Source organism: Takifugu flavidus, chromosome 18 (genome assembly GCF_003711565.1).
Source record: "Takifugu flavidus isolate HTHZ2018 chromosome 18, ASM371156v2, whole genome shotgun sequence".
Taxonomy (NCBI): domain Eukaryota; kingdom Metazoa; phylum Chordata; class Actinopteri; order Tetraodontiformes; family Tetraodontidae; genus Takifugu; species Takifugu flavidus.
The window spans coordinates 11,768,657-11,791,671 of NC_079537.1; the positions used below are offsets into that span (position 1 = coordinate 11,768,657).

Sequence of the window (23,015 nt, forward strand, 5' to 3'; positions counted from 1 at the left end):
GGCAAAATAAATCAGAGAAATTTGGAATTAAAATGCAGAAAAGATTAAAAGCGTGTCCTCGGATGGACTGCCAGGAGTCGTCCCAGCAGAGACACGATGACGCTCGTCACATTAGTGTGAACGATCAAATCATCACTTTCATATTAATGCTGACAGGAGTGACCAGTAAACGCCTCAAACCCCTCATGGAAGGAAAATTCTAACAGTTCCATCATGAGAGCACCAACTTTGATTTATTATGGAAGGTTAATCGGGACAAAAAGGATGATTCCGAATCCTAAATGTCTCCGGACGTAGCCTCTGTGGGGAGTTTCCTTTGATGAGACTCCATTTTCCTTTCATCTTTCCTTCATTTACCTTCAAAACTTCAAAGCGCGAGCGGCTTTAATCCCGTTTTTTCCCATTTTCTGGAGTCCGGAGCGATGGAGGTTCCGGGGGAATGAAGACGTCTCCAGAACGCGAGTGCTTGGACAGGAAGTAGCTGTGGGGGGGCTCCTCCAGACAACAGAACGAAATACTGGATTAAATATTTCTGACTTTCTTTAATCTTGTTGATTCAGAATCCTCCATCGTGGAAGATTCCCGAGTGTCGAGACGAGCTCTAATCCTCCATCGCTCCATCTTTATTCCTTCATCAGCCTGCGGGGTCCACTCAATCAGTCAAAGGCCTGACGGAGCTCTGCACGCTGGGGGGGGGGGGGGAGGAGAAAACTGGGAGCTGTTGTTAAATAATGAGCTGGGGGGGGCAACTGGGGGTGAAGACAGCAGTGAGAGGTTCAAAGTGAAGGAGGGAACGTCAATATGAAGAGATCTGGGACGACAACACCTCCACATACTGCTGAGGTGTGTGTGTGTGTGTGTGTGTGTGTGTGTGTGTGTGTGTGTGTGTGTGTGTGTAGGAGAGGGGGGGGGAGAGAGGAGAGGGAGGGATATCCACTGCACTGTTGTGTGACTGGAAATTTAATGGAGGGAGGGAGGGAGCGACGCAATGCAAAATCAGGGAGGGGGGGGTGTTGTTGGAATTACAGGGGAGGGGGCGCTGCATCACACTCTCACTGCGGAGTGTGTGTGTGTTTGGGGGGGGGGGGGGGCAGATGTGCGAGAAAGGCCAGAAACAGGTAGGAGACCCTGTTGCAATATCAGCTGCGCGAGTGTGAGAGAGATCAGAGCTGGAGCGGAGGCGCGCGTGCGTGTGGCGAGCACGTGTCTCGCAGCGATCCCCCGATATAGAAACTTCCATCCAGCACTAATCACCCATCACATATTCTCTCCCCCCCCCCCCCCACATCTCCCCGAGCTGACTGTCGGCTGAACCCTGATCAGACCCGCAGCCTCACCCTAACCTTAACCCCCCCTCCTGTAATTACGTAACACCCCCCCCCCCAGTCTGGGCTAAACTCATCTCGGATCGATCCCGGAATTTCTCACAGCCTTTAAAAAACAAATTTGTATTCAACAAAACAAACACGCCCCCCCCCCCTAAAGAAATCCTCCTCATCTGCCGAATCAATAGAGCTGCGCGCGCCCCTGCATGTACATACATGCGATTATGCGCGCGGCAGAGCTGTGCGTACAGGTGGGACTCGTTCCCGGCTTTGAGCGTTGCCAAGGGAACCGGTCAAGCAGCGAATGTTCCCTGTAACAGCCTGGAAACACCAGCAGCGTCATATTGTGGGAATTAAACCACCGTATGGACGACGAGCGCGCGCAGACGTGCGGAGAAAGGCGCCGCGCTCCTGTCAGGGTCGATCTGATCATAATTACGCATTTGTTCATTCGATCATCCGGCCACGAGCCCGGCCGCAGCACGTGACGCGGCTCGAGGCGCGTGTTTTTGTTGGGTCCACCTGAAGATCCGCGAGGCGACTCTCGTCACCAGAGGCGGCGACGCAACACGGAGGGTGAATCAATCTGCGCGAGGCGGAGAGGTGAGAAAGTGAGGGAGGCAGCGGAGGGGGGAGAGGAGGGAGAGAGGGAGGGAGGGAGCGAGCAGAGGGAGACAGCGTCGGCGGCGGCTCTGCAGTGGAACACGCGCCGATGTTCGCGGGACGCTGAGCTCGCGCTCTCGGACTAGCCGGACTGACCTGCGGCACCTGAACGCACCGTCGGCGGCGTCCGTCGCCCCCCAAAAACCAGGTGAGTGCCAAACTCCATCCATGACACATGCGGATTCTTCATGTGAGCTCGCGCCGACCACCACTGTGCCCGTCTGCGCGCGTGCGCGCGCGCGCTTGATCCGGGCGCAACAAAATCTTCCAAAGACACGCAAAAAATCCGCATCCGTGACCTGACGCGTGACACGGTCCTCGCGTGGCTGCGTGGCTCGGAGGTGGCTGATATCCAGGAATCACGTTAGGACACGAGACCCCGCGCGCATGTGTGAGGGGAATTTGGGTACGTTAATTAATTCGGAACATCCGGTTTCATCCAAACTTGTGTTCTTCCGTCTGTTCTTCTGACCTTTTTGCTGTTGTTGTCTGGAGAAGTTGATGTAACCTTGACCACAGCGGCGCGCGCGCCCACGAGCTGTTGACACGTTTGAGATTTGATCCGATTAACGCGCAGCTTTCAGCCCTCCATTAAACCGCCCTAATCGGACCATTTTACGGTGTTAATGTCCGTGTAAGGTCCAGCGCCCCCCCCCCCCCCCACTAACACCAGAACGCCAAAGCGTGCACGCACCTTGCGGCTCGTGCGCGGCAGGTTAAACTGTGAGTCAGAGCTCGAGGCTGAGAACAAGAACCAGGGGCAGATTGGATGAAGTGATGAATGAAGATCTGCAACACGATCACGCGCCTGAGTCGGTTTGTGCGTCCTGGTGGGGGTGGGGGGGGGGGCGGGGGGCGCGAGCGCCACAGTTTAATGATGCTCAGACACGTGACCAGTGGGGTGCTGGGAGGTGAAGTGGGGCACTGGGGCAGGTTCAGACAGGAGGGGCGAAGGAACCCAGAACACCGAACCAGGACCAGGGGCCGTGATGCACCTGTGGGGGGGGCGGGGGAAGGGGGGGAAGGGGGGGGGGCGTCTGCGTCGACCACGAGGGGAAAAACCGCCAGAAACTCGCCGTCGGGAGGAGGAGCCCTCACACTCGCGTGAGCATCGAGGCCGATTCGCTTTCTCGCGTTGGTTCCGAGGCTCATTCCGGACCACGAAACATATCTTCCGTGCGTCTTCCGTCTTTTTTTTCTTCTTCTCTCCCAGCAGCGACACCAGTCGGCGCCGGGCGCCACATGAGGCTTGTCGCATGACATCAGCCTTTAACGCCGCGGTCCTGCCGCTCAGGGCAGAGCTCGGAAATAGCAGGACGGCTTGGCGCTGCAGAGGAGCGCCGCCAAATGTCAGCGGCGTTTGTCGGGCCTGACCTTTGCCACGGCCCCGCCTCCTCGGCCGCGGCCCGGACGTGTGACGCAGGGGAGGCGCTCGCCGTTCTCCGGAACACCCGGGGCCCCTCCCCCACGCCTGACTTTGTTGACCTACCAAACCCGGGAAGCCTCTTGACGTTTGGGCGTCGCGGTTTCTCCGAGAGAGGTTAACGCGGATTTGTTAGCCGTCACTTCCCGCTGTCGGCGTTCCGCGCGGCGTTCCCTCTCGTCTCCGGCCGGCGCGGCGGTGAATTTGTGGAGTTTGCGTGTTAGAAATCTCATTGAACTTCGGGTTCCTGTGTCCGTTTGCGTCCGGCAAAAGTGTCACGGCAGCCCGGCGACCTTTGACCTGTTTCCTCCTGAAGTTTAAAGAAAATCCCTGAGTGGAAGGGGGTGGGGCTTATACCACCGCCCGCCAGCAGGGGGCGCTTCATTCGCCACAGGAATAACTCGTCAAACTTGCCGATAATCCGCAGTGACGGGATAAATCGGAACCTTTTGGGGTCACGGATGAGCAGGACGGGTGTTAAACTCGCATCCGGCAAAACTCGTCTCTGTTCCAAATTAAGCGGCGGCGGCGGCGGCGCTCCTGGTCATTTGAGGAATCAGGCCACTTAGTCTGATGAAAAGCGGCGAGCAGGTTAGCAGGGACGTGCTAAATTACACCTGCACACCTGGCCTGCGGAGAAAGGTGTCACCCAAAGATGGATCACATCCAGAGGAGGTGTGGAAAAGTCACGGCGAGCCCTCCCTGAATGGCGGAAAGGTCGCCCGAGGAGGTCGCCGTGGAAACGAACGCCTAAAATGTTTCCCAGCGTCAGCAGCCTGAGGCGAGCGAGGAGCGCCGCCCGACCTCAGAGGATGGAACGGGATGAAGGTCGGCCCGCGGCTGACGCCAGCAGCACGCGAGGAGAGCCACCGCCGCCGTCCGGAATGTGGCGATGGCGGCGGAGATTACGGACGGGGTCAAACCGGAGGGTCCGTGATTGGCGGCCACGCGAAGCGCTGATGCGTGCGGGTCAAAGGGCGCGGCCGAGGCCGAAGGAACCTGATTGGTTGGGTCGGGACTTCCTGTTTCTGAGGAAGAGGAGCCGTGTTTTCCCCTCCTGGCCAATCATGGCGGTCGGGCCGCGGCGCCCGGACTCGGAGTCTTGAGGGAGTTTGTTCCGGGTCAGTGGCGGCGGCGGAGCCGGATCCGCCAGGCGGGGGGGTCTTCGCTGTATCTGCCTCACTGACTGGCTGCTGGCTGGAGGCAGGACGGCGGCGGCATACTGATGCCCGCCATGATGGCCGCATTAATATTGATGGCGGCGGCGGCGGCGGCGGCGATGATCCCGATGAGTAACGCGAAACTTTCCTTCCTTTGTGGATCATTTTAGGCCGATAAATGAGGAAATATTGAGAAATATGCTAATTTACTATTTCTGCCATCTTCTTTCCATGCGTGTGTGGGGGGAGGGGGGAGGGGGGGGAGGGAGGGGGGGGCAGCGCTGATGTCACCGCGGTGGCGGCGGGAGAAGGCGAGGAGACGTCCCGGGGGGGCGCGGTTAGTGAAGCCGTGATAAATCACCGAGTGAGTCGTGTGGTTAATCTGGGCGCCATCGCGTGATCCCGCCTCTCGCCGTGCCCCCCCTCCCCCCCCACTGACTCCTGCTAGTTTATTTATATATTTTGCACCTTTTGCACTTTTCTCTCGTGCTGAACCGGGGTCGGGTGGCGTTCCGGCTCCAATTTCCCTGAGCGGAGCGTCGGAGCGGGACGCTGCGGCCCGTTTTGACCTTTTTGTCCCGGGTCAGAACGGGAACGTTTTCGGGCTCTTTTCTCTCCATCCCGACATTTTTCGCAGATTTGTGACCCAAATTCAAACTCTTATAAAACGAAAAGAGCCCAAATTCACGCGACGCAGCGGTTAGCTAACGTGCTAACGGACGGAAAATTGGCAAAATATTCCCAACCAGTGTCGATTCGACACAGAATCTGATTCAACGGCACTGATGTGAAATACTTTAAATCCGATGATGACGGCGTGGGGGGGGGCACCGTGGGGGGGGCACCGTCCGCCGCTGGCAGCCCGTGACCTCGGCGTCGTCGCTCGCCGTTCCGTTTTTTTCCAGGTGCGATCCGGAGACGTTCCGATCCCGCTGTAGGGTTCCGTTTCCGAGCTGTGCGCCCCGCTCCGAGGAGCCGCGGAGCGGGGGCCGTACGGGCGCCCGAGCCCCCGCTGACGCGGCGGAGACGGTGAGTGGTTACTATGGCAGGTTACCATGGCAACCCCAGGTCTCTGCAAGAGCTTCCATTTCACACAGCGTGAGAGCCAGCGAGAGGAGAAGGGGTGAAGGGGGGGAGATAAACACACCTCAGGTGTGGGAGGCAGACGGGGGGGGGGGGGGGGGGGGCGATCACGTGACCCGCCAGGCCTGATCCGCAGCGCAGTTCTGTGATCATCCCGTCCCCCCCCCTCGCCACGGGTCGTCCGTCAGTCGGCCCGTGTCAGTTTGGTGGGCGGGGCCTCATCATGTTTGAGTGTTGATGAGTCAGTGTGTCACTCGGGGTTCTGCCACTCTTCCCGATCGCGCACGCAGGCGTGCGCACGTGCACACGCAGCGGTTGTGTATTGGACCCACGTGTTGCGCCGCGGCGCCGTGCTCCCGATGATGCGGCGCCTGTAACCTCCCCCCCCCCCCCCCCGCGGCAGCAGCACCAAACACACCACAGTGTCGCGGCCGTGGGGACGGTTCGGTTCTTGTTGTGTAACGAGGGGCGGGGCTGGTGGGGGGGCGGGGGGGATCTTATCTGCGCAGCCCTGTCACGACCTTGACCCCGACCTTGATTTGTGCAGCGTCTGTAGTTCAGTCCAGGTTGATTCGCACGTTTTTATGTCCTAAGAAATGTGTCGGTGAGATTCCAGGGGGCGGAGCCAGAGCCGGCTCGTCGGGGTCATGTTGTCAACAGAACCGGCTAATTTCAGAGTCTAGCTAGCATGCTAATGAAGTACAGGCACGTTTGAGAGCATATGCTTTGATCTAAGTCTCCCGTCCTTTGATGAAGTGATGCGGAGCAGGCCACACCCCCTTATAAAAGAAAATAGAAATAGCAGCGCGGAACATCTGTAACCCTCCTCAGAACCAGGCGGTTTTAAATCCGAAATATTAGCCCGATGCTGGTGTTTTCCAGGTTAGCGTGGGAGTATTCCCAGTAATCCGTGTAATTGCCACCAGCTCTGCGGCGCCAAACATTCTGCATATGACTAATCCATTAATTCTGGTGTGATGCAAAAAGCAGCAGTTTCCCACGATCCACCACGGCTAATGTGGCCGGTTCCCTGGCGGAGGTCCGAGGTTCTGGACACAGGAAGCAGCCGCGTTCACAAACATCTCATGGAAACTTGGCAGCGGCCGTTGCACTTTGGCGTCGAAGAAACGGCCTCCACCTAAACGTGTTTGTAGATTCTTACAGGCAGTGAAGGCAGCACGGCGCCGCCCCATCACAAGTGTCATTTCGACCGCTAGCTTTAGCTTTCGTGGTTAAACACCTTAAAGGCGGATTAATTGCTGAAGAAAATGGGCGTCCGCGGCGCCACGGAACGGACAGTAACAACCGGATTTCATCTAAAGCTGCGAGCATGTTTGACACGACGGAACATCTGGTCCGGGCGGGGGCGGTGGGGGGGGGGGGTGACATCACGCGCCGTTTAAAGGGAAATCTTCCTCCGTGTCGTCTGGGCCTCCAGCCGCTTCTTGGGCCGATGAACGTTTCTTTCATGCTTTTATCTCTGATCTTTTGCTAGTTTAGCCGTTTTCAATAATTCAGCCCATTTCAGGACGAAATCATGTGGAAATTCGATATCGGATTCATTTTCCCTCTTCCGGGGCTTCTTTAACAGTTGGAAAATGGTCCGATATTCGTATTTTTTAAGTGATTATTGGCCCCCAGCAGGTCGCCGTCGGAGGCTCCGCCCCCTTAAGAACGCGCTCATTAAAAAGAGAAAAGCCCGGCCGGGCCTCAGAATGGGTTCTTCAGTAAATCCGCTGCTGTTTCCTGATGCAGAATTCCTGCTTTTTATTTTTTAAAACACCCCCCGGACTTTTTTATGCCGGCGGTTGGTCGCAGGCTTTAAAATCTTTATAGGTGCGTGACAGCCTGACAGGCGGGAACCAGGGAAAAGCGTTCTAGACGGCACAGGAAAGAGGATCCTGGAGGTTCTGATGGGCCTGTGACAGGTTCTGTTGCGGCTCTGTCTGAAGTTGCTCGGCCGGCCTCTCGTCCCTCCTGGTTGGAATTCCGAGGCCGACGTGCAAACGGCAGAGATTTCCCACCGCCTCTGCTTCCTGTGATCGTCGCCGCGGCGACCGGATCGCTCTTCAGACACGGCCGCTCCTGCCGGGGGAGTCCGGGAGCGCTAACGGTCCAATCGGAGTGGTTTTCGTCGCGTTTCCTCGTAGCGGAACGCAGTGAGACGGTGTTCGGGAAACACCGATCTTCACCGGATCCTCGCGAGAAACCGGCATTTCAAACCGCCGCCGAGCCGGATTCACGCCATTTCTGCTGAGCAGAACTCGCCATCGGACATGTTTTAGCTAATCTCCCGAACCGAGCTCGTACTTGACCCGCTCGCGGCGTTCCCCCGTTGCCACGGCAACGGCCGAAGATGCCAGAACGGTCCCCATTTGTGAGGCGTCGTCCTCTCGTCGCCGTGGGTGCCGGTGCAGAGGCAGTTCTGGATCGCTGCCCTTCCCGCACCGACGCTCTCCCCGTCGGACCAGCGCCGCCCGCTGTTGCTAACCGGTGACGTTTATGTTCGGTGGCTTTTCAGGGACCCGGATCGTCGCCGGTCTGGAGGAAGGAGACAAGTCAGTCCTGAGTTTTATTCCCGAGCGTTAAAACCTGCGAAGCGGCAACGGAAACCGAACCGTTTCCCCCCTCAGAATGGGAGTTGGGAAAAGGGGCGGAGCCTCAGTGCTGACAAATCATGGAAGGTGTTCTGGGTGGGGGGGGGCAGGGGGGTACCCCTGAGTCTTTGGTCCTTCAGGGCCTCTTCCCGGGCCCCTTCGGTGGCCCACTTCCTGCTCCTACCTGGTTCCTCACGCGCCCTCCTGCTGTTGGGAATAAAACCGGTATCAGATTATCGCTGTAAACTTCCGTCTTGTTTCCGATGTCGTGGCGTTCCACCGCCTTGAAGCCTCGCGGGCAAAACGCTGATTGTTGCCGTGTCACGGCGATCAGGAAAGGTCAGCTGTTTCCCGCCGCACGCAGCCGACATGATGAGCTTTTCCCTCCATTTTTCCCCCGCTGGCGAGCGGCGCTGCACGAGCACCCAGACCTTTGCTCGCCGCCGCCGCCTCCTCCCTCTTCTTTTGCCACAAAAGAGCAGCTTAAAGTAAATTTCGTCAGTTATTCAGCAAATCCCGAAGAAATGCTTTTAAGTACATTTCTATTTAACGTGTAAATCAAACCTTCTGCTCGGGATCCGCAGCGGGATAACGAAGTAAAATCGTTCCTCCGTCCGGCCGCCGCTGATTTTAATCCGATTCCTCTAAACTAGCGGCGCTGCGGCCGCAGGTAGAGACGAGAACGAGCCCGAACTCGATTAGCCGGCCTCCCGAGGTCGACATAAATCTTTATGGGATGGAATCCGAAAGGCAGGCGGGATCAGAGGCGGGAAGACGAGGGTGTTGATTCGCACGTTTTTATGTCCTAAGAAATGTGTCGGTGAGATTCCAGGGGGCGGAGCCAGAGTCGGCTCGTCAGGGTCATGTTGTCGACAGAACCGGCTAATTTTAGATGAAGTGATGCGGAGCAGGCCACACCCCCTCAGCAGCTCGGAACGTCTGTAACCATCCTCAGAACCAGGCGGTCTTAAATCCGAAATATTAGCAGCAGTTTCCCACGATCCACCACAGCTAATGTGGCCGGTTCCCTGGCGGAGATCCGAGGTTCTGGACACAGGAAGCAGCCGCGTTCACAAACATCTCGTGGAAACTTGGCAGCGGCCGTTGCACTTTGGCGTCGAAGAAACGGCCTCCACCTAAACGTGTTTTTAGAGGGAAGACGAGGGTGCGTGAACCTGCTCCGGCTAACGGAGCCTCCGGCGAGAGCGGCGGGTCACATGCACGGAATTAAAGTTTAAACTACCTGACATGTCAGCCGGAATTACCCTGAAGTGTGTAAGTGTGTGTGTGTGTGTGTGTGTGTGTGTGTGGTGTGTGTGTGTGTGGGTGTGGGTGTGTGTGTGTGTGTTTAAATATGAACCTGCAGAGACACTGGAGATGTAATGATGTCGAACAGTTGTGGGAAAATGTTTTATTGAACTTTCTTTGAAGCTCGGGGGAGAGTCGGAGAGGAATTCTGGGAATGTTCGGAAGATGAAAGGAGGAGGAGGCGTGACTAAAACTCCTCCGTCGTTACGTTTGAAGGGACTTCAGTCAGACATTTTGGCTCATTTTTTTCCTTTCTAACGTTTAATTTGACGTTCCCGTCTGAACGTTCCGAAGATCGGCGACTTTCTCCGGATTTGAGGGTTATTAATTGTACATGAATAGTTGTTGTTATAACACGATCATAAAGTAATTGAACTGTCAACATTTCTGATGTCCTGTAATGATCAAGGGAGAGAGCGTCATTTTTTATTTATTTATCTGTAAATCCTTTACATAAACATGCGTAAACAGTGGCTTTAGCCTGTTGCTAGCCTGTAAACTCCGAACGTGAAAAACACGTTAGCTAACGCGCTAACGGCCTCTGTAGCTTCCGACCGGCTGCCAAACGCTTCACTGAAATTTAGCGGTGAAGACGTGGAGCGTCGGCTGCTCTTTGATCAGCGCTTTCTCAGTTTGCGCTTTGATCTTTGAGCTCCGACGTCTCCAAACTTCTTCTTCTGTCGTTTACTCGCTGCGGCCCCCCCTCCATCTTTGAAGCGGTGGGGGGCATGCGGATGAGAGATTAGCAGTATGTACGTAAAGATTAGCGGTGTGTAGCGTTCTCATCTCTATCAAATGTGGAGTAGGTTAGCTAGTTAGCTAGTTAGCTAGCAGATATTACTGTTGTATTTTCCAGCCACTGAAGCTATTGTAGGCTAACAACATGACGCTCATATATGAAATTAAGTCATAATCTGCCAAATTTCGGAAGGTCGGCCATCGTGACGCTCGCTCGCCGCTCTCCTGTCAGTCACGGCGCCAGACTCGCTCTGAGGTTCGTGATTCACGGAGCCCAAATTCACCCAACGAGAAAGACCAAACACGTGTGTGAAACTTCTTAATGTCAGCAAAGATGCTAAATAAAGTGTTAGTCACGGTGGAGAGAGTTGGTCTGGTCCGAGCCGGCGAGGGGGTGTTGAATTAGGTCATCGTGGGCACGCAAACGCCGTTCCGGCGACGCCGCCTCAGAAGGAAAAAAAGCTGCGTCTTCTCGTTCCATCTTGAAAACGTCCTTAATTTAATCAGAACCCGCGACCCGGAATGCTAGCATGATTTAACGGCAACGTTGTGCCGCTCACAGGAAGCGCGACCCTGACCTTTGCCCCCGTGATTTGTGGCTTGTCATCTGTGGTAAAGCCGGCTCCTCTTCCCCCGTAAATCCTGCCCCCCCCCCGAATCCTCCGAGAATTCGGCCCGGAGCTTCTCGGAGCGCCGGTGCCGCTCGGTTCCTGCCATTTGTGTACAAGTGTGTATAGGGTGCTAATGAGGAGGGGGGGGGGGCGTGGCATACAGCTGGACAAGTGGGAGACTGTGGTGAATAGGTTGCCATGGTAACTCTGTTGGCTAAGATGTGAAGGGGGGGGCTGCAGTGTGTTTTAGTGCAAATGTGTGTGTGTGTGTGTGTGTTTGTGTGTGTGTGTGTGTGTTGGGGGGTTAAGGGTTAATATGCAGCATTGTTATCAAACCACGAGGTCAATGCGGCATTTACCCCCGGACACCACGGCGAGGGGTGAATGGGGGCCCAGGAAGTGGGGGGAGGGGGGGGGGGGGGGGGGGGGGGGTGGGGGGGGGGGGGGGGGGGGGGTGGGGGGGGTGAGTTGGGGGGGGGGAGAAGGGGGGTGTTTTGTCTGCCATCAAACTGGCTCCAGAGCTGCTTCTGCTCTGCTGAACTTTGTTTTCCACAGACCCAACAGGCCCGTCACCCACGGCAACCATCCAAGAGCCCCCCCCCCCCACACACACCGTTTCTCCTCATGTTAATTTTGACGCAACATCACCCGGTACGCTGGCTCTAACGGTTGCCGCGGTTACGCCGTCGGGTCGTTCGCTGAGCCGGTCTAAAACATGGGCGACGTGACGGACTGAGGCGGGTCAGAACCCCCCCCCCCCCCCCCCCCCGACTGTCCCGGGTCACTGGTAACCAGATGACGGGGAGGCCCTGGTTTTATCCTGGGTGGTGGGCGGAGGAAAAGGGGGGGGCACAGGTGGGGGCTGTTGCAGCGTGCAGTAGGGATGGCGGCGAGGCGGAACGCCGTCAACCCGCCCCGAACCAGCTGTCAGCTTTAACTAGTCTCACCGTCCTCGGTGGATTCGCCACCTCGGCGTCAGCGCCATAACCCCCCCCGACCCCCCCTCCTCACCCCCCGTCTACCTGAAATAGATCGGGCACCGGGGCGAGAGAGGAAGACAGAAAGAGAGAGAGAAGGTGGCTGGAAATTAAGATACATAAAAGGTGATTCGAGCCAAAAATAACGTCGGTGCTTCCTCACGTGTCGGGATCCAGAGGAGCCGGAACCATGTGACCACGGAGGCCATGTGACCACGGAGGCCATGTGACCACGGAGGCCATGTGACTAATCACCCCGTCCTTGTTTTAATGTCACTGAAGTTGAGCGCACGGCAGTATTGATCAAACTCGCCCTCCTCACCCCTCTCCCCATCACTCTCTCCTCTCTCTCTCCCCCCTCTCTCCCCCCTCTTCCTCCTCTCTCTCCCCCCTCTTCCTCCCTCTCTCTCCTCTCCTCCCTCTCTCCCTCTCCTTCCTCTCTCTCTCCCCCTCCATCACTCTCTCTCCTCTCTCTCCCCCCTCTTCCTCCCTCTCTCTCCTCCTCTCTCTCTCTCCCTCTCTCTCTCCTTCCTCTCTCTCCTCTCTCCTCCCCCCTTCCTCCCTCTCTCTCCCCCTCCATCCCTCTCTCCTCCCCCCTTCCTCCCCTCTCTCCTCCCCTCTCTCCCTCTCTCCTCCCTCTCTCCCCCTCTCTCTCCTCCCCTCTCTCCTCTCTCCTCCCCCCTCTTCCTCCTCTCTCTCCTCTTCCTCCCTCTCTCTCCCCCCTCTTCCTCCCTCCTCTCTCCCTCTCTCTCCCTCTCCTTCCTCTCTCTTCATCTTCCTCCCTCTCTCTCTCTCTCTCTCTCTCTCTCTCCTTCCTCTCTCTCTCTCTCCCCCTCCATCCCTCTCTCTCTCCTCTCTCTCCCTCTCTCTCCCTCTTCCTCCTCTCTCTCTCTCCTCCTCTTCCTCCCTCTCTCCTCCCCCCTCTTCCTCCCTCTCTCCTCCCTCTCCTTCCTCTCTCCCCCCTCTTCCTCCCTCTCTCTCTCCCCTCCTCTCTCTCCTCCCCCCTTCCTCCCTCTCTCCCCCCTCTTCCTCCCTCTCTCTCTCCCCTCTCTCCTCCCTCTCCTTCCTCTCTCTCCCCCCTTCCTCCCTCTCTCTCTCTCCCTCTCTCTCCTCCCCCTCTCCTTCCTCTCTCTCCATATTCCTCCCACTGTTTAATCTCTATCCCTCCGTCGCCCTTTTGAATGCGCCTCTGTGCCGTCGCCCCCCCCTCCCTCCATCTCGGTCTGCTTTATATTCATCTCTCTATTCAGCCTTCCTTCTCAATCTCTCCCTCTCTCTTTTCTCTCTCTCTCTCTGAACAAGGGATTATTAATATTAATGTCTCTCTCCCTCTCTCCCTGCTGTTCCCCCTCACACTTTTTTAATCTTTCTTTTCCCACTGATCTCCTTTCTGCTCCACTATTTATACCTCTCTCTGGGTCTTTATCCCTCATCATTGCCTTCCTTCAGCCTCCCTCTATCCGTCTCCATCCCTCCATCCCTCCCTCTCTCCCTCTGTCTCTCTGTCTCTCGCTCTCTGCAGCTGTTCAGTATTCATCCATTACTGTAGTGTTGATAATTCCCTCCTCCGCCTGCAGCCATACACTCATCTATCAGATTAATAATCCCTCTTTCCTTCCCCTTCTCCGGCCCCCCCATCCTTTTTCCTCACTGTGCCAAGCGAAGATGCTCAGCGTGTCAAATGAGTTTGCGTGTCGGGGTCCCATCATTACAACCATCACCATTAATAACCGTATCACGACGCCCTTATTACGTTTTTTTAGGTCTCAATAACCTGCAGCGGAGTCGGGGAGTTGGGGGGGTTGGGGGGGGGGCTCTATTAATGCTAATGTAGACTGCTCTCCACCCCCCCCCCCCCCCCCCCAGAGCATGTAACTCAAGCACGAATGAACTTTGGACCCCACCACCCCCCAGAGTGTGTGTGTGTGTGTGTGTGTGGGGGGGCTTCCTCTTGTTTTCAAGGATACTTCCAGGATCGCCGCCGGTTTCGTCCCTCTAATTGTTACACCGGTTTAATTAGCGCTAAATGAGACGATCGGAACATGTTATCTCGCTCAAGTGGCGTTTTTATTAATTGTTGTCAAAACGAGCAGCACCTGTTGGGGATCCCTCGCCAGGCGCTGCGTTCGGAACGATTCGGGACAGACGATTCCGGTTTTCCTTTACCTTGGAACCTGTTAGCTCTTCCGTTGCTCGTCCACATTTGCTCTCGCTTCAGTTTGCAGTTGTTTAAACTATTTGCCGGTTAAACTTGGGTTCATTTTTGGTTACCTTGGCGACAGGCCGGTGAGACGACACAGCCCCGCCCTTCCACAGGTTAGTGTGGAACGTTTTCATGCGGCAACATTCCAGAAAACATCGTGTAATTACTGGAGACTCCTAAAAGTGTTACCGATAAATATGTGGAGACCAACATCTCGCTCTTCCGTACGCCTCAACGGAACGCAACGGAATTGAGACGCATACCCGAGATAGCTCGAAAACTCGAGCACCCAATTCTTACAAAACGTATTTCTGAAAGAATGTGTGATGGAGGTGCTGGTAAAGCAACAGAGGCTTCTCGAGGAAGGGCGAGCGGCCCCCGAAGCAGCAAAAACTACCATCAGTTGTGTTTCTTTGCTCCCGTCCGGCCATGCTGGAAGCAGCTTTTGGATATGGCGTTGTTAGAATACCCCCTGCTGCGGGCAGCAAATAACCTCATGGCGTAAAAGACGGCATAAAAAGAGGAAGAGGAGGAAGGTTGAAGCAGCTTCGTGTGAGGATCCTGAAGTCATGCAAAGCACTAAGCTAACGGCTCAGCTGCTATCTTTTAAATCCTTAATTAGAGCTAAAATTATATGCAGATGATTTAACAGAAAATGAATCCAGGACGATTTAATGAATTAATCATTCACTGATTTAAACTGTCAGCAGTCAAGATTTTATTTATTTATTTAATTTTTTTTTTTTTTTTGCTGTAACATGTCACCACGAAGCAAATGTTAATTGCACAATATGGCAACAGAATAATTACGCCATCAGTGCGATGTTTTAGTGCCACCGGGCGGGAAGTCTCCCAGGAAAATGAAGGCTGACTGGTCGTCCGCTCAGGCTGGCTGCCCGGCGCCGTTTCCATCCGCTTTCATGTCTCCATTATCGACTGAATGAATGAATAAACTGGCACATTTGTCTTAGTTGGTCGCCGTTACTCTGAGGAAAAACCAAAGTGATCCATTTGTCTCCGCAACAGCAGCAACAACAATAATACCACTTAAACTCCCGCCAGTCCTTTGTTTCCAATCCAAGTGAAATATATATTTGGAATGACTCTGAAAGTTTAGGAATTGGCTGTTTATTTGTAATTCGATTGTGTCTGTCAGTCGGGAAGCTCCAGATGATTTCATTTATTTTTTTTATGGACCAAAAGATTAATGACAGAACCTCTGGAACACAACAGACTGGAATTCTCCCTGTTGCCGTTTTCCTGGTTGTTTTCCAGGTTTTCCGGTGAACGCCTCATCGTGCCACGGTTCTTCGCCTGTCTCTGTATTTCTGTACGACCTGTGTTGAAGTGTTAATTACGGAAAGCGGCTTCCACCTGCTCCTTTGGAAGGATTTGATTTATGACAAAATGTCTGTTGAGGGATTATTGGGGGGGGTGACACGGGAGTTCTCGTGCTTCTCGGAGATTATTTTCTTGACGGTCCCTCCTGTGATAAATGATTCTGCCGATTATTTGTTCTGCCAGGCCTCTGTTGGTGGAAGCGGCTTCTAATATCCCCCTTTTGTCGTCTTGCAGTAACTCCTGGGCTTCTTCTCGCTTCCCGCTTCGCTCAAATCCCCGAGCGAGAGGGAGGAACGTCTGTCTGTGTGGATACGTCTATGTCCAACACACCAGAGGAGACACCGCAGGCATCGACAGAGGACGGCAAAGATCTCAGAGGATGCAGAATTAGAAAGGACAGATCCCGACCGGAGAGACACCTGGAACATCAACTCTCCCACCAGAGTGGAGTCGCCTCACCTGTACCTCCGGATTAAAGAGCAGGGTCATGTCCCAGTTGCCATGCGCATCGCCACGTTGACCTGCCTTCCCGGCCCTTCCCCCTTCCTCTTTCTATTGGCCCAGCTGCTACTCAGGCTCCTCCTCTCTGGGCCAGAGCTGGTGGGAGCCGCCTCCTCCTGCCCCTCCCACTGTACCTGCTCCAATCAGGCCAGTCGAGTCATCTGCACCCGGCAAAAGCTGGACGAGGTGCCCGAGAGCATATCTGTCAACACTCGATACCTCAACCTGCAGGAGAACTCCATACAGGTGAATCATCTACCCGTCCATCTATCAATCTGTGTATCATGTCTTCGGAAGCTTTTCTCTCCATTTCACTGATCGGCTTCCGAGTTGATCCCTGAGTTTTTCAAATGTGGAGACATTAAGGCTTCCGAGAAAATGTCAGAAAAGGTGCCCAAAGGTAGCGATTCGAGGCGGAGACCATAACCAAAGCTGGTTCACCTGGTCGGAGGAGGACGCCTCGCTAGCGGAGGAAGACGCCTTGCTAGCGTTATCACATCAGGGAGCCGAACCCTCCTCTTGTTGTTAATGTTACAGCGTTCCTTTTGTTGGGAAACGTCTGAGAGAAGACGGATCGGTGATGTGGCGGTAATGGTAGATAGAGTCACTCCAGCCTCCGTGGAACCAAAGGAATGTTTTAAATTTCCATGACACTGCGCTGCCTTTTGTATGCATTACCAATTTATCTGGAGTCCCTAGATGGCGTTTTCATGGCTTCGCAGCTTCAAGGGAGGAACGTTTACACACAGAGCCTGGATGCAAAACACACAAGTTTCCACATTTCTAACAAGAATCTGTTGATTTGACTCCTCGCGAGTGGCGTCTAGAGTAATTGGACCCCCCCCCCTTCCCCCCGAATGTGGCTGATGGGGCTTTCTCGGCATTTAAATCCAATTCCATTACATTTTGTGCCACTTCTTAATCATAGATCCTAAACATGGTTAAATTTTTCCGCTCCGCACCGTCTGATGTCCCCGATTCCTCAGAGGAAGCATCTTATTAAACATAATGTGGTACTAACGGAGCATAAATAGGACATCACGCCACATCATTTGCTGCCATAAAGAAAATGCTCGGATCGAAAAGCGTTTGTTGCATGTTAGCGCACAAATTTCTGATTCAGCTTGTTGTTTCCTGCAGCTCCTCTTTAAATGATTAAAAATCTAAAAATGTTTTAACACCTGAAGGCATCCTAGATTCTCTGGTTTATTTTTTCCTACAGTACCCTCAGAGTAAAGCCTTGACAGCTCCCACCCCCACTTAACGCCACCGCTCTCACCCTCCTCGCCTTAATGCACCCCCCCCTCACACACACACACACACACAACCTCCTGCTCCACATACAGAAGAGGTGACGGCCTGTCTCTAGGAGCCTCACATTTTTAAAAAAAATCCCATTTAAGGGACTCGCTTGCACCCACTTCCTGTCTCCCGACTTTTCTCACCAAATAATGACCCACTGGACCCAAACCAAACAAATCTGCACTGTCTCGGTCTGTGGTGCCCAGAACACATCCGATTACAAAGCATCTTAAGGTTTGTCATCATTTCAACCTAATGTAAATGTATCATCCTGCCTAACATGGCGGTAGGAAGGTCCCACCCGAGGATGGAACAGTGGCGTGATCAGGCGGTGAAATGAGAGCAGAGTTCCGGGCCGAACCCGAGGTTTTCTACAGTTTCTAGGATGTCGCCAAAATGCACGATTCCACTAATGGACACATGCTCTCACTCCATTAGTTATCCTGTTTGGCGGTAAACCCACCTTATGTTAAAAAGGGCAGGAACAACTGTGTCCTATTAGCAAGATTTAAAAGCAGCTAACAGCATTTAGCGGCTAAATTAAACATTCATCCATCTTGTGCTACTTTGTTCTTTAACAGGGCCGCTGGAGGGCTAGAGCCTATTCCAGCTGCCTTCCAGTGAGAGGCAGGATACATCCTTCACACCTTAGGTCACAGAAAAGCCCCTAGACCCAGGGGAATCAAACTACAGACCTTTTTGCTGTAATGTGATGTTATATTTATGGCAAATGTAACTAATTATTTACGACAAATGTAAATAATTATCTGGTTATGATTTGAAACATTGGCGGCTCAGATCTGTGTGCTTGTGTTGCTCTAACCAAATACAACCTTCACACTTTAGTCGAACGTCTTCCTAGATAGCAGCGGTTTCTGGCTATTAGCGGGACAAACACAACAACCAGCCTTTCCACGTATATGTGACCAAATGGCTCCAGATGCTTCTTCTGGGTCTGTTGAACGAGTTTTTGAACGGGTTGGTGGCCAGCCGGCGGCACCGGGAGCTGTCGGGCCTCTTGAGATGTGTGTGTCTCCCATTCATGCACCAGCCACCACCAGTACACCCACTCACCACTCCGGAGGTTCTCAGGCATGAGGAATTGATTCTACGAAACAAGCAGGAATAAATTTGGGTCAAAATTCTGGATATGAACCGGCAAGAGTTGGGATTACCCACTGAAATGGTTTCTGACACTCATGAGTCAGTGTGAGTCTGTCCCCACCTCGCTGTGTAGACTGTGCTGATCCAAGAGCCAGACGCTAACCTTACAAGCAAAGTTAGTAGCCTAGCATTGATTCCGGCTTTGCCATTTTTCAAACGCAGCAAATTATTTTATTAATGATTTACTGGTAAAATGAAATTCATATTGCTTTTGATGATTTTGATTTTGCAAAAAAGAAAGAAGGCTGTTAATCATCAAGTAGGGCAATGCAGTAATTTTCATTATCTGTCTTTCCAGGTTATCAAGTCAGACACTTTTAAACACCTGAGGCACCTCGAGATCCTCCAGCTATCCAAGAATCAAATCCGGCAAATTGAAGTCGGAGCGTTCAATGGCCTCCCCAACCTCAACACTCTGGAGCTTTTCGACAACCGCCTCACACTGGTGCCGTCGCATGCCTTTGAGTACCTCAGCAAGCTGCGGGAGCTGTGGCTGCGCAACAACCCCATTGAGACTCTGCCGGCCTATGCCTTCCACCGAGTGCCCTCGCTGCGTCGCCTGGACCTGGGTGAGCTCAAGAAGTTGGATTTTATTTCGGATGCTGCTTTTGTTGGCCTCTTCAATCTACGGTACCTGAACCTGGGCATGTGTGGGTTGAAAGACATTCCTAAACTAACAGCGCTCATCCGCCTGGAAGAACTGGAGCTGTCGGGAAACCGTCTGGAGATCATCCGGCCTGGTTCCTTCCAGGGCTTGGTGTCTCTCCGCAAGCTTTGGCTAATGCACTCCCAAGTTTCCGTCATTGAGCGCAACGCCTTTGATGACCTGAAGAACCTGGAGGAGCTGAATCTGTCCCACAACTCCCTGCATTCTTTGCCTCATGATCTGTTCACGCCGCTCCACCAGCTGGAGAGGGTGCACCTTAATCACAACCCCTGGGTCTGCAACTGTGACATTCTCTGGCTGAGTTGGTGGCTGAAAGAGACGGTGCCCAGCAACACCACCTGCTGTGCCCGCTGCCATGCTCCTCCGTTCCTAAAAGGCAAGTACATTGGAGAACTCGACCAGAGGCACTTCACCTGCTTTGCGCCCGTCATCGTGGAACCACCTACGGACCTCAACGTCACCGAGGGTATGGCAGCTGAGCTCAAGTGTCGTACGAGTACCTCCACAACCTCTGTGAACTGGATCACCCCCAACGGTACTCTGATGACCCACGGCTCATACCGGGTGAGGATATCGGTTCTGCACGATGGAACGCTCAACTTCACAAATGTCACTCTGCGAGACACGGGCCAGTACACCTGCATGGTCACAAACGCGGCAGGTAATACTACGGCAACTGCCGTCCTCAACGTCACTGCTGCCGATGCCAGTGTCAACTACACCTACTTCACAACAGTTACCGTGGAAACAGTGGAAACCCCCGGAGACGAAGACTCTGCGTTAGTAGCAATCAACGAGACTTTCATTCGAGTTCACCCTGGCCCCACCCCCTCGAGCCACCTGTGGCCTGAAGGTGTTCCGACCACTGCCTCCTCTCTCTCTACTAGTTGGCCCTCGCCACGGGCCACCCGACCAACCTTCACTGTGCCCATTACAGAACCAGGCTTCTCGGGCCTGGATGATGTGATGAAGACCACCAAGATCATCATCGGCTGCTTCGTAGCCATTACCTTCATGGCAGCGGTGATGCTGGTGGTGTTCTACAAGCTGAGGAAGCAGCACCAGCTGCACAAGCACCACGGTCCTGCTCGAGCCATCGAGATCATCAATGTAGAAGATGAGCTGGGGGCCAGTAACGGCGGGCGAGGCAGTGGCATCGCTGGAGGCTCCACCATGACCCAGGGAGGCTGTAGTGGAATAGGAGGGGGACAGAGCCTCCGACTGCACCACCCAGAGATCGTAAACCTGCCCAACCTGGGCCAAACGGAGCACCTCAACCATTACTACAAAACCCATCACTTCAACAACAACATGATAGGCCTGGGCCTGGGCCTGGGTTCTGGCATGGGCCTCAACAACAACAACAACCCATCCCCCTGCTCCCAGTCCCAGAACACTTGTTCCCAGGTTACCACATCCACCGGTGGGGGAACAAGCTGTGGAGGCATCCTTCCCTCTGCTATGCCCCTGCCCCAATTGGGTCTTCACAGTTCTTTGAAAGGCCTTATGGGTAAAAGCCAGAACGAGCCCCTACTTTTTAAGAGCGGTTCCAAGGAAAACGTGCAAGAGACTCAAATTTGAGAGAATTTAAAAAGCCCAAGGTGGATGGAGGGAGCGGTGAGGCAGAGAGCCCAGGAGATGAGTTCTTAAAGAATATTGTCACCTTCTGTCCCAGTGGAAAGTTTCCTGAAAGCATGATATTCCTCATTGTGCCGTCAATCAGTGGGCAGGCAGGAGCAAACAGAGTGAAGATGACAGCATCAGATGCCCCAACATTAGAGTCTACACAGTTCCTTCACCTGGAGTCCTGATCCACCCTTCTCTAGCACCGGCGCTAACAAGATGTGCATTAATCAGCCTCTCCAGGAGTTATACTGATTCTTTCCAGGCACATTCAGTGTATATATTTGGAGTCAGACATAATATTGACCATCGAACATGTCGGATTAGTGCTTGGCGGCCATCCCGAATAACAAACAATGGCAGTCCCGGGTTTCCAGGAAACGTTAAAAAAACAAAAAGGTAAATTAGAGCGGAGATTCCGAGCGGGACGCACACATTAGTCTTTGGATACAGGACAACAGCAACCTTTTTTTTTAATTTTTTCGAGTGGCGTTCCACTCTTCTACACCTTCCTGGCTGTCATCTTTTTATAGTCGGAGAGAGACGGAGAGATGGAACTCTTAGAGGACAACGAGGGACACGAGAACAATGACAGAACGTACATATTATATATACCGTAAATATATTTTCATTCAAAGAAATAAATTATAAAGAATCTTTATCAAGCTTCTGACTGACATGTACAACGTCTGAAAAATATATACAAAAAACAAAGGAAAAAAAAAAAACACGCAGCTGTTGTGGTGGCCTTTCTTTACGACTTTTCCACACGTGGAAAAAGACGGCCGCCCCGACGGGACGCGCGGCGGGATCGCCACCGGATCAGCGCGTGACCTAAAACAACAACAGGAAAAGCGGGGAAAAAGCGTTCCAGTGGATTTATTTTGGTCTTTGGAATCTTTTTTGTAGCCACACAAAGTGTTTTCCTCTCCCGTCTCATCCACACGAACAGTCGCGAGAAAACGGGAGCTCGTAGCGGTAATAACGACCACGCTGGTAATAATGGCGCCTCCGCCGTCTTTGATAAAGCAGAAGATTTTGATGTAGATAATGTTGCACATGCTAGTTCAGCATGCTCTCCGGAACCCCCCCCCCCCCCCCTTCAGCACACCATTCGAATTCTGCCGCCGTTTATTACAGTCTGACGTCGTTATTACCAGTTTGAGCGGACGTTATTATTGCTACCTGTGCTTGAACTAGCTGTTAGCATTTGTACATGAGGCTTTGTGACTGATGCAGTTGGACTTGGCGGCAGGGTGGCACACGGGAACACCCCCCCCCCATCTGCCCTCGCTGACTCTGATCTGCCCCCCCACCCCCGTCCACATGTCATCACCCCCGTTAAGACCCTTTGTGGACACATCCGTGTCAGTGTTGTCATGTGTGAGTGGATTTCATGGCAGCGGGGAGCTAAAGGGACGCCAGCGTGTCGGAAGGTAAGCGAAGCTCACGCGGAGACGTGGGGGGGTGGGGGTGGGGGTGGGGGGGGCGTTGGCACGGAGACGGGTCTTTTTTTTTTTTTTAAAGGACAATTATGTGAAAAAATAGAACCTTATAGATCTCTTTTAAAAAAATAAGAAGAAAGAAATTATGTGTTTTTGATTTTGGGTTTTTACCTAGTTTGATTATTTTCTGTTTTTTTTTAAAATGCAGTATTATCTTTATTGTAATATTGTTATTGTTATTATAATTAGCTGATTACACTGGTTATAAATATGAGCGATGTTCTGTTAGCAGAGGTCACTTTGAAAATTAAAAAACCCTGGCACATAAAAGAGCAGAGCTTTGTGTGACATTTGCTGCCTGTTGTTGCTTTCGGGTGTTTGGTTCTGCTGCGGTTTCGCTCCGACGACCCGGCGAGGTTGAAACGGGGCGACCGGACGCCGAGTGCACCGTCGCGTTGTGTCGACACCTGGTTACCGTGGCTACGCATGTGAGAGGAAACAGGCTCGTTTAAGGTGCCCTAATCCTGACCAGACTCTTGTCCCCTGCTCCATCAGAGCTCCACCCACCTCCAGGTATCACCCCCCCCCCCCCCCTTCCCCCCCTTGACTCTCAGCATCCAACCGCCAGGTTTCCTTGGCAACTGATGCCACTGCAGCAGCGCTACTTGATTTGGGTTTCAAATGCTAAACAGAGGCATCAGAATCTCGTGCGAGTGTGTTCTTCTTCTCGTCCTCTCACGGATTTGTCCGTCCCTCCGCCTGTTGCTCTCCCTCCACTCGCTCTCTCCGAGCGCCATCACGCCATCGACACGCCGCTGCGCCCGCCCCGTTTCCGATGGCACAGGCGCCGCGCCATCGCTAATGCCTCCGCGCGCCCCAACACC

The 23,015-nt window shown here is 53.6% G+C and overlaps 1 protein-coding gene across 3 annotated transcripts; it reads left to right on the forward strand.

Moving 5' to 3' along the window:
• Positions 1 to 1,970: 1,970 nt before the first annotated feature.
• lrrc4ba (leucine rich repeat containing 4Ba) lies at positions 1,971 to 22,461 on the forward strand. Of its 3 annotated transcripts, none has more exons than XM_057014865.1 (3): positions 1,971 to 2,136; positions 15,664 to 16,176; positions 18,695 to 22,461. In XM_057014865.1, exons 2-3 carry the CDS (start codon positions 15,931 to 15,933, stop codon positions 20,642 to 20,644), a joined length of 2,196 nt encoding a protein of 731 aa, XP_056870845.1. In that variant the 5' UTR covers positions 1,971 to 2,136; positions 15,664 to 15,930; the 3' UTR covers positions 20,645 to 22,461. The 3 variants fall into 3 exon arrangements, with proteins under 3 accessions (XP_056870845.1, XP_056870847.1, XP_056870848.1); XM_057014867.1 differs by lacking the exon at positions 1,971 to 2,136 and adding an exon at positions 2,215 to 2,394; XM_057014868.1 differs by lacking the exon at positions 1,971 to 2,136 and adding an exon at positions 9,227 to 9,526.
• The last annotated feature ends 554 nt before the right edge of the window (positions 22,462 to 23,015 follow it).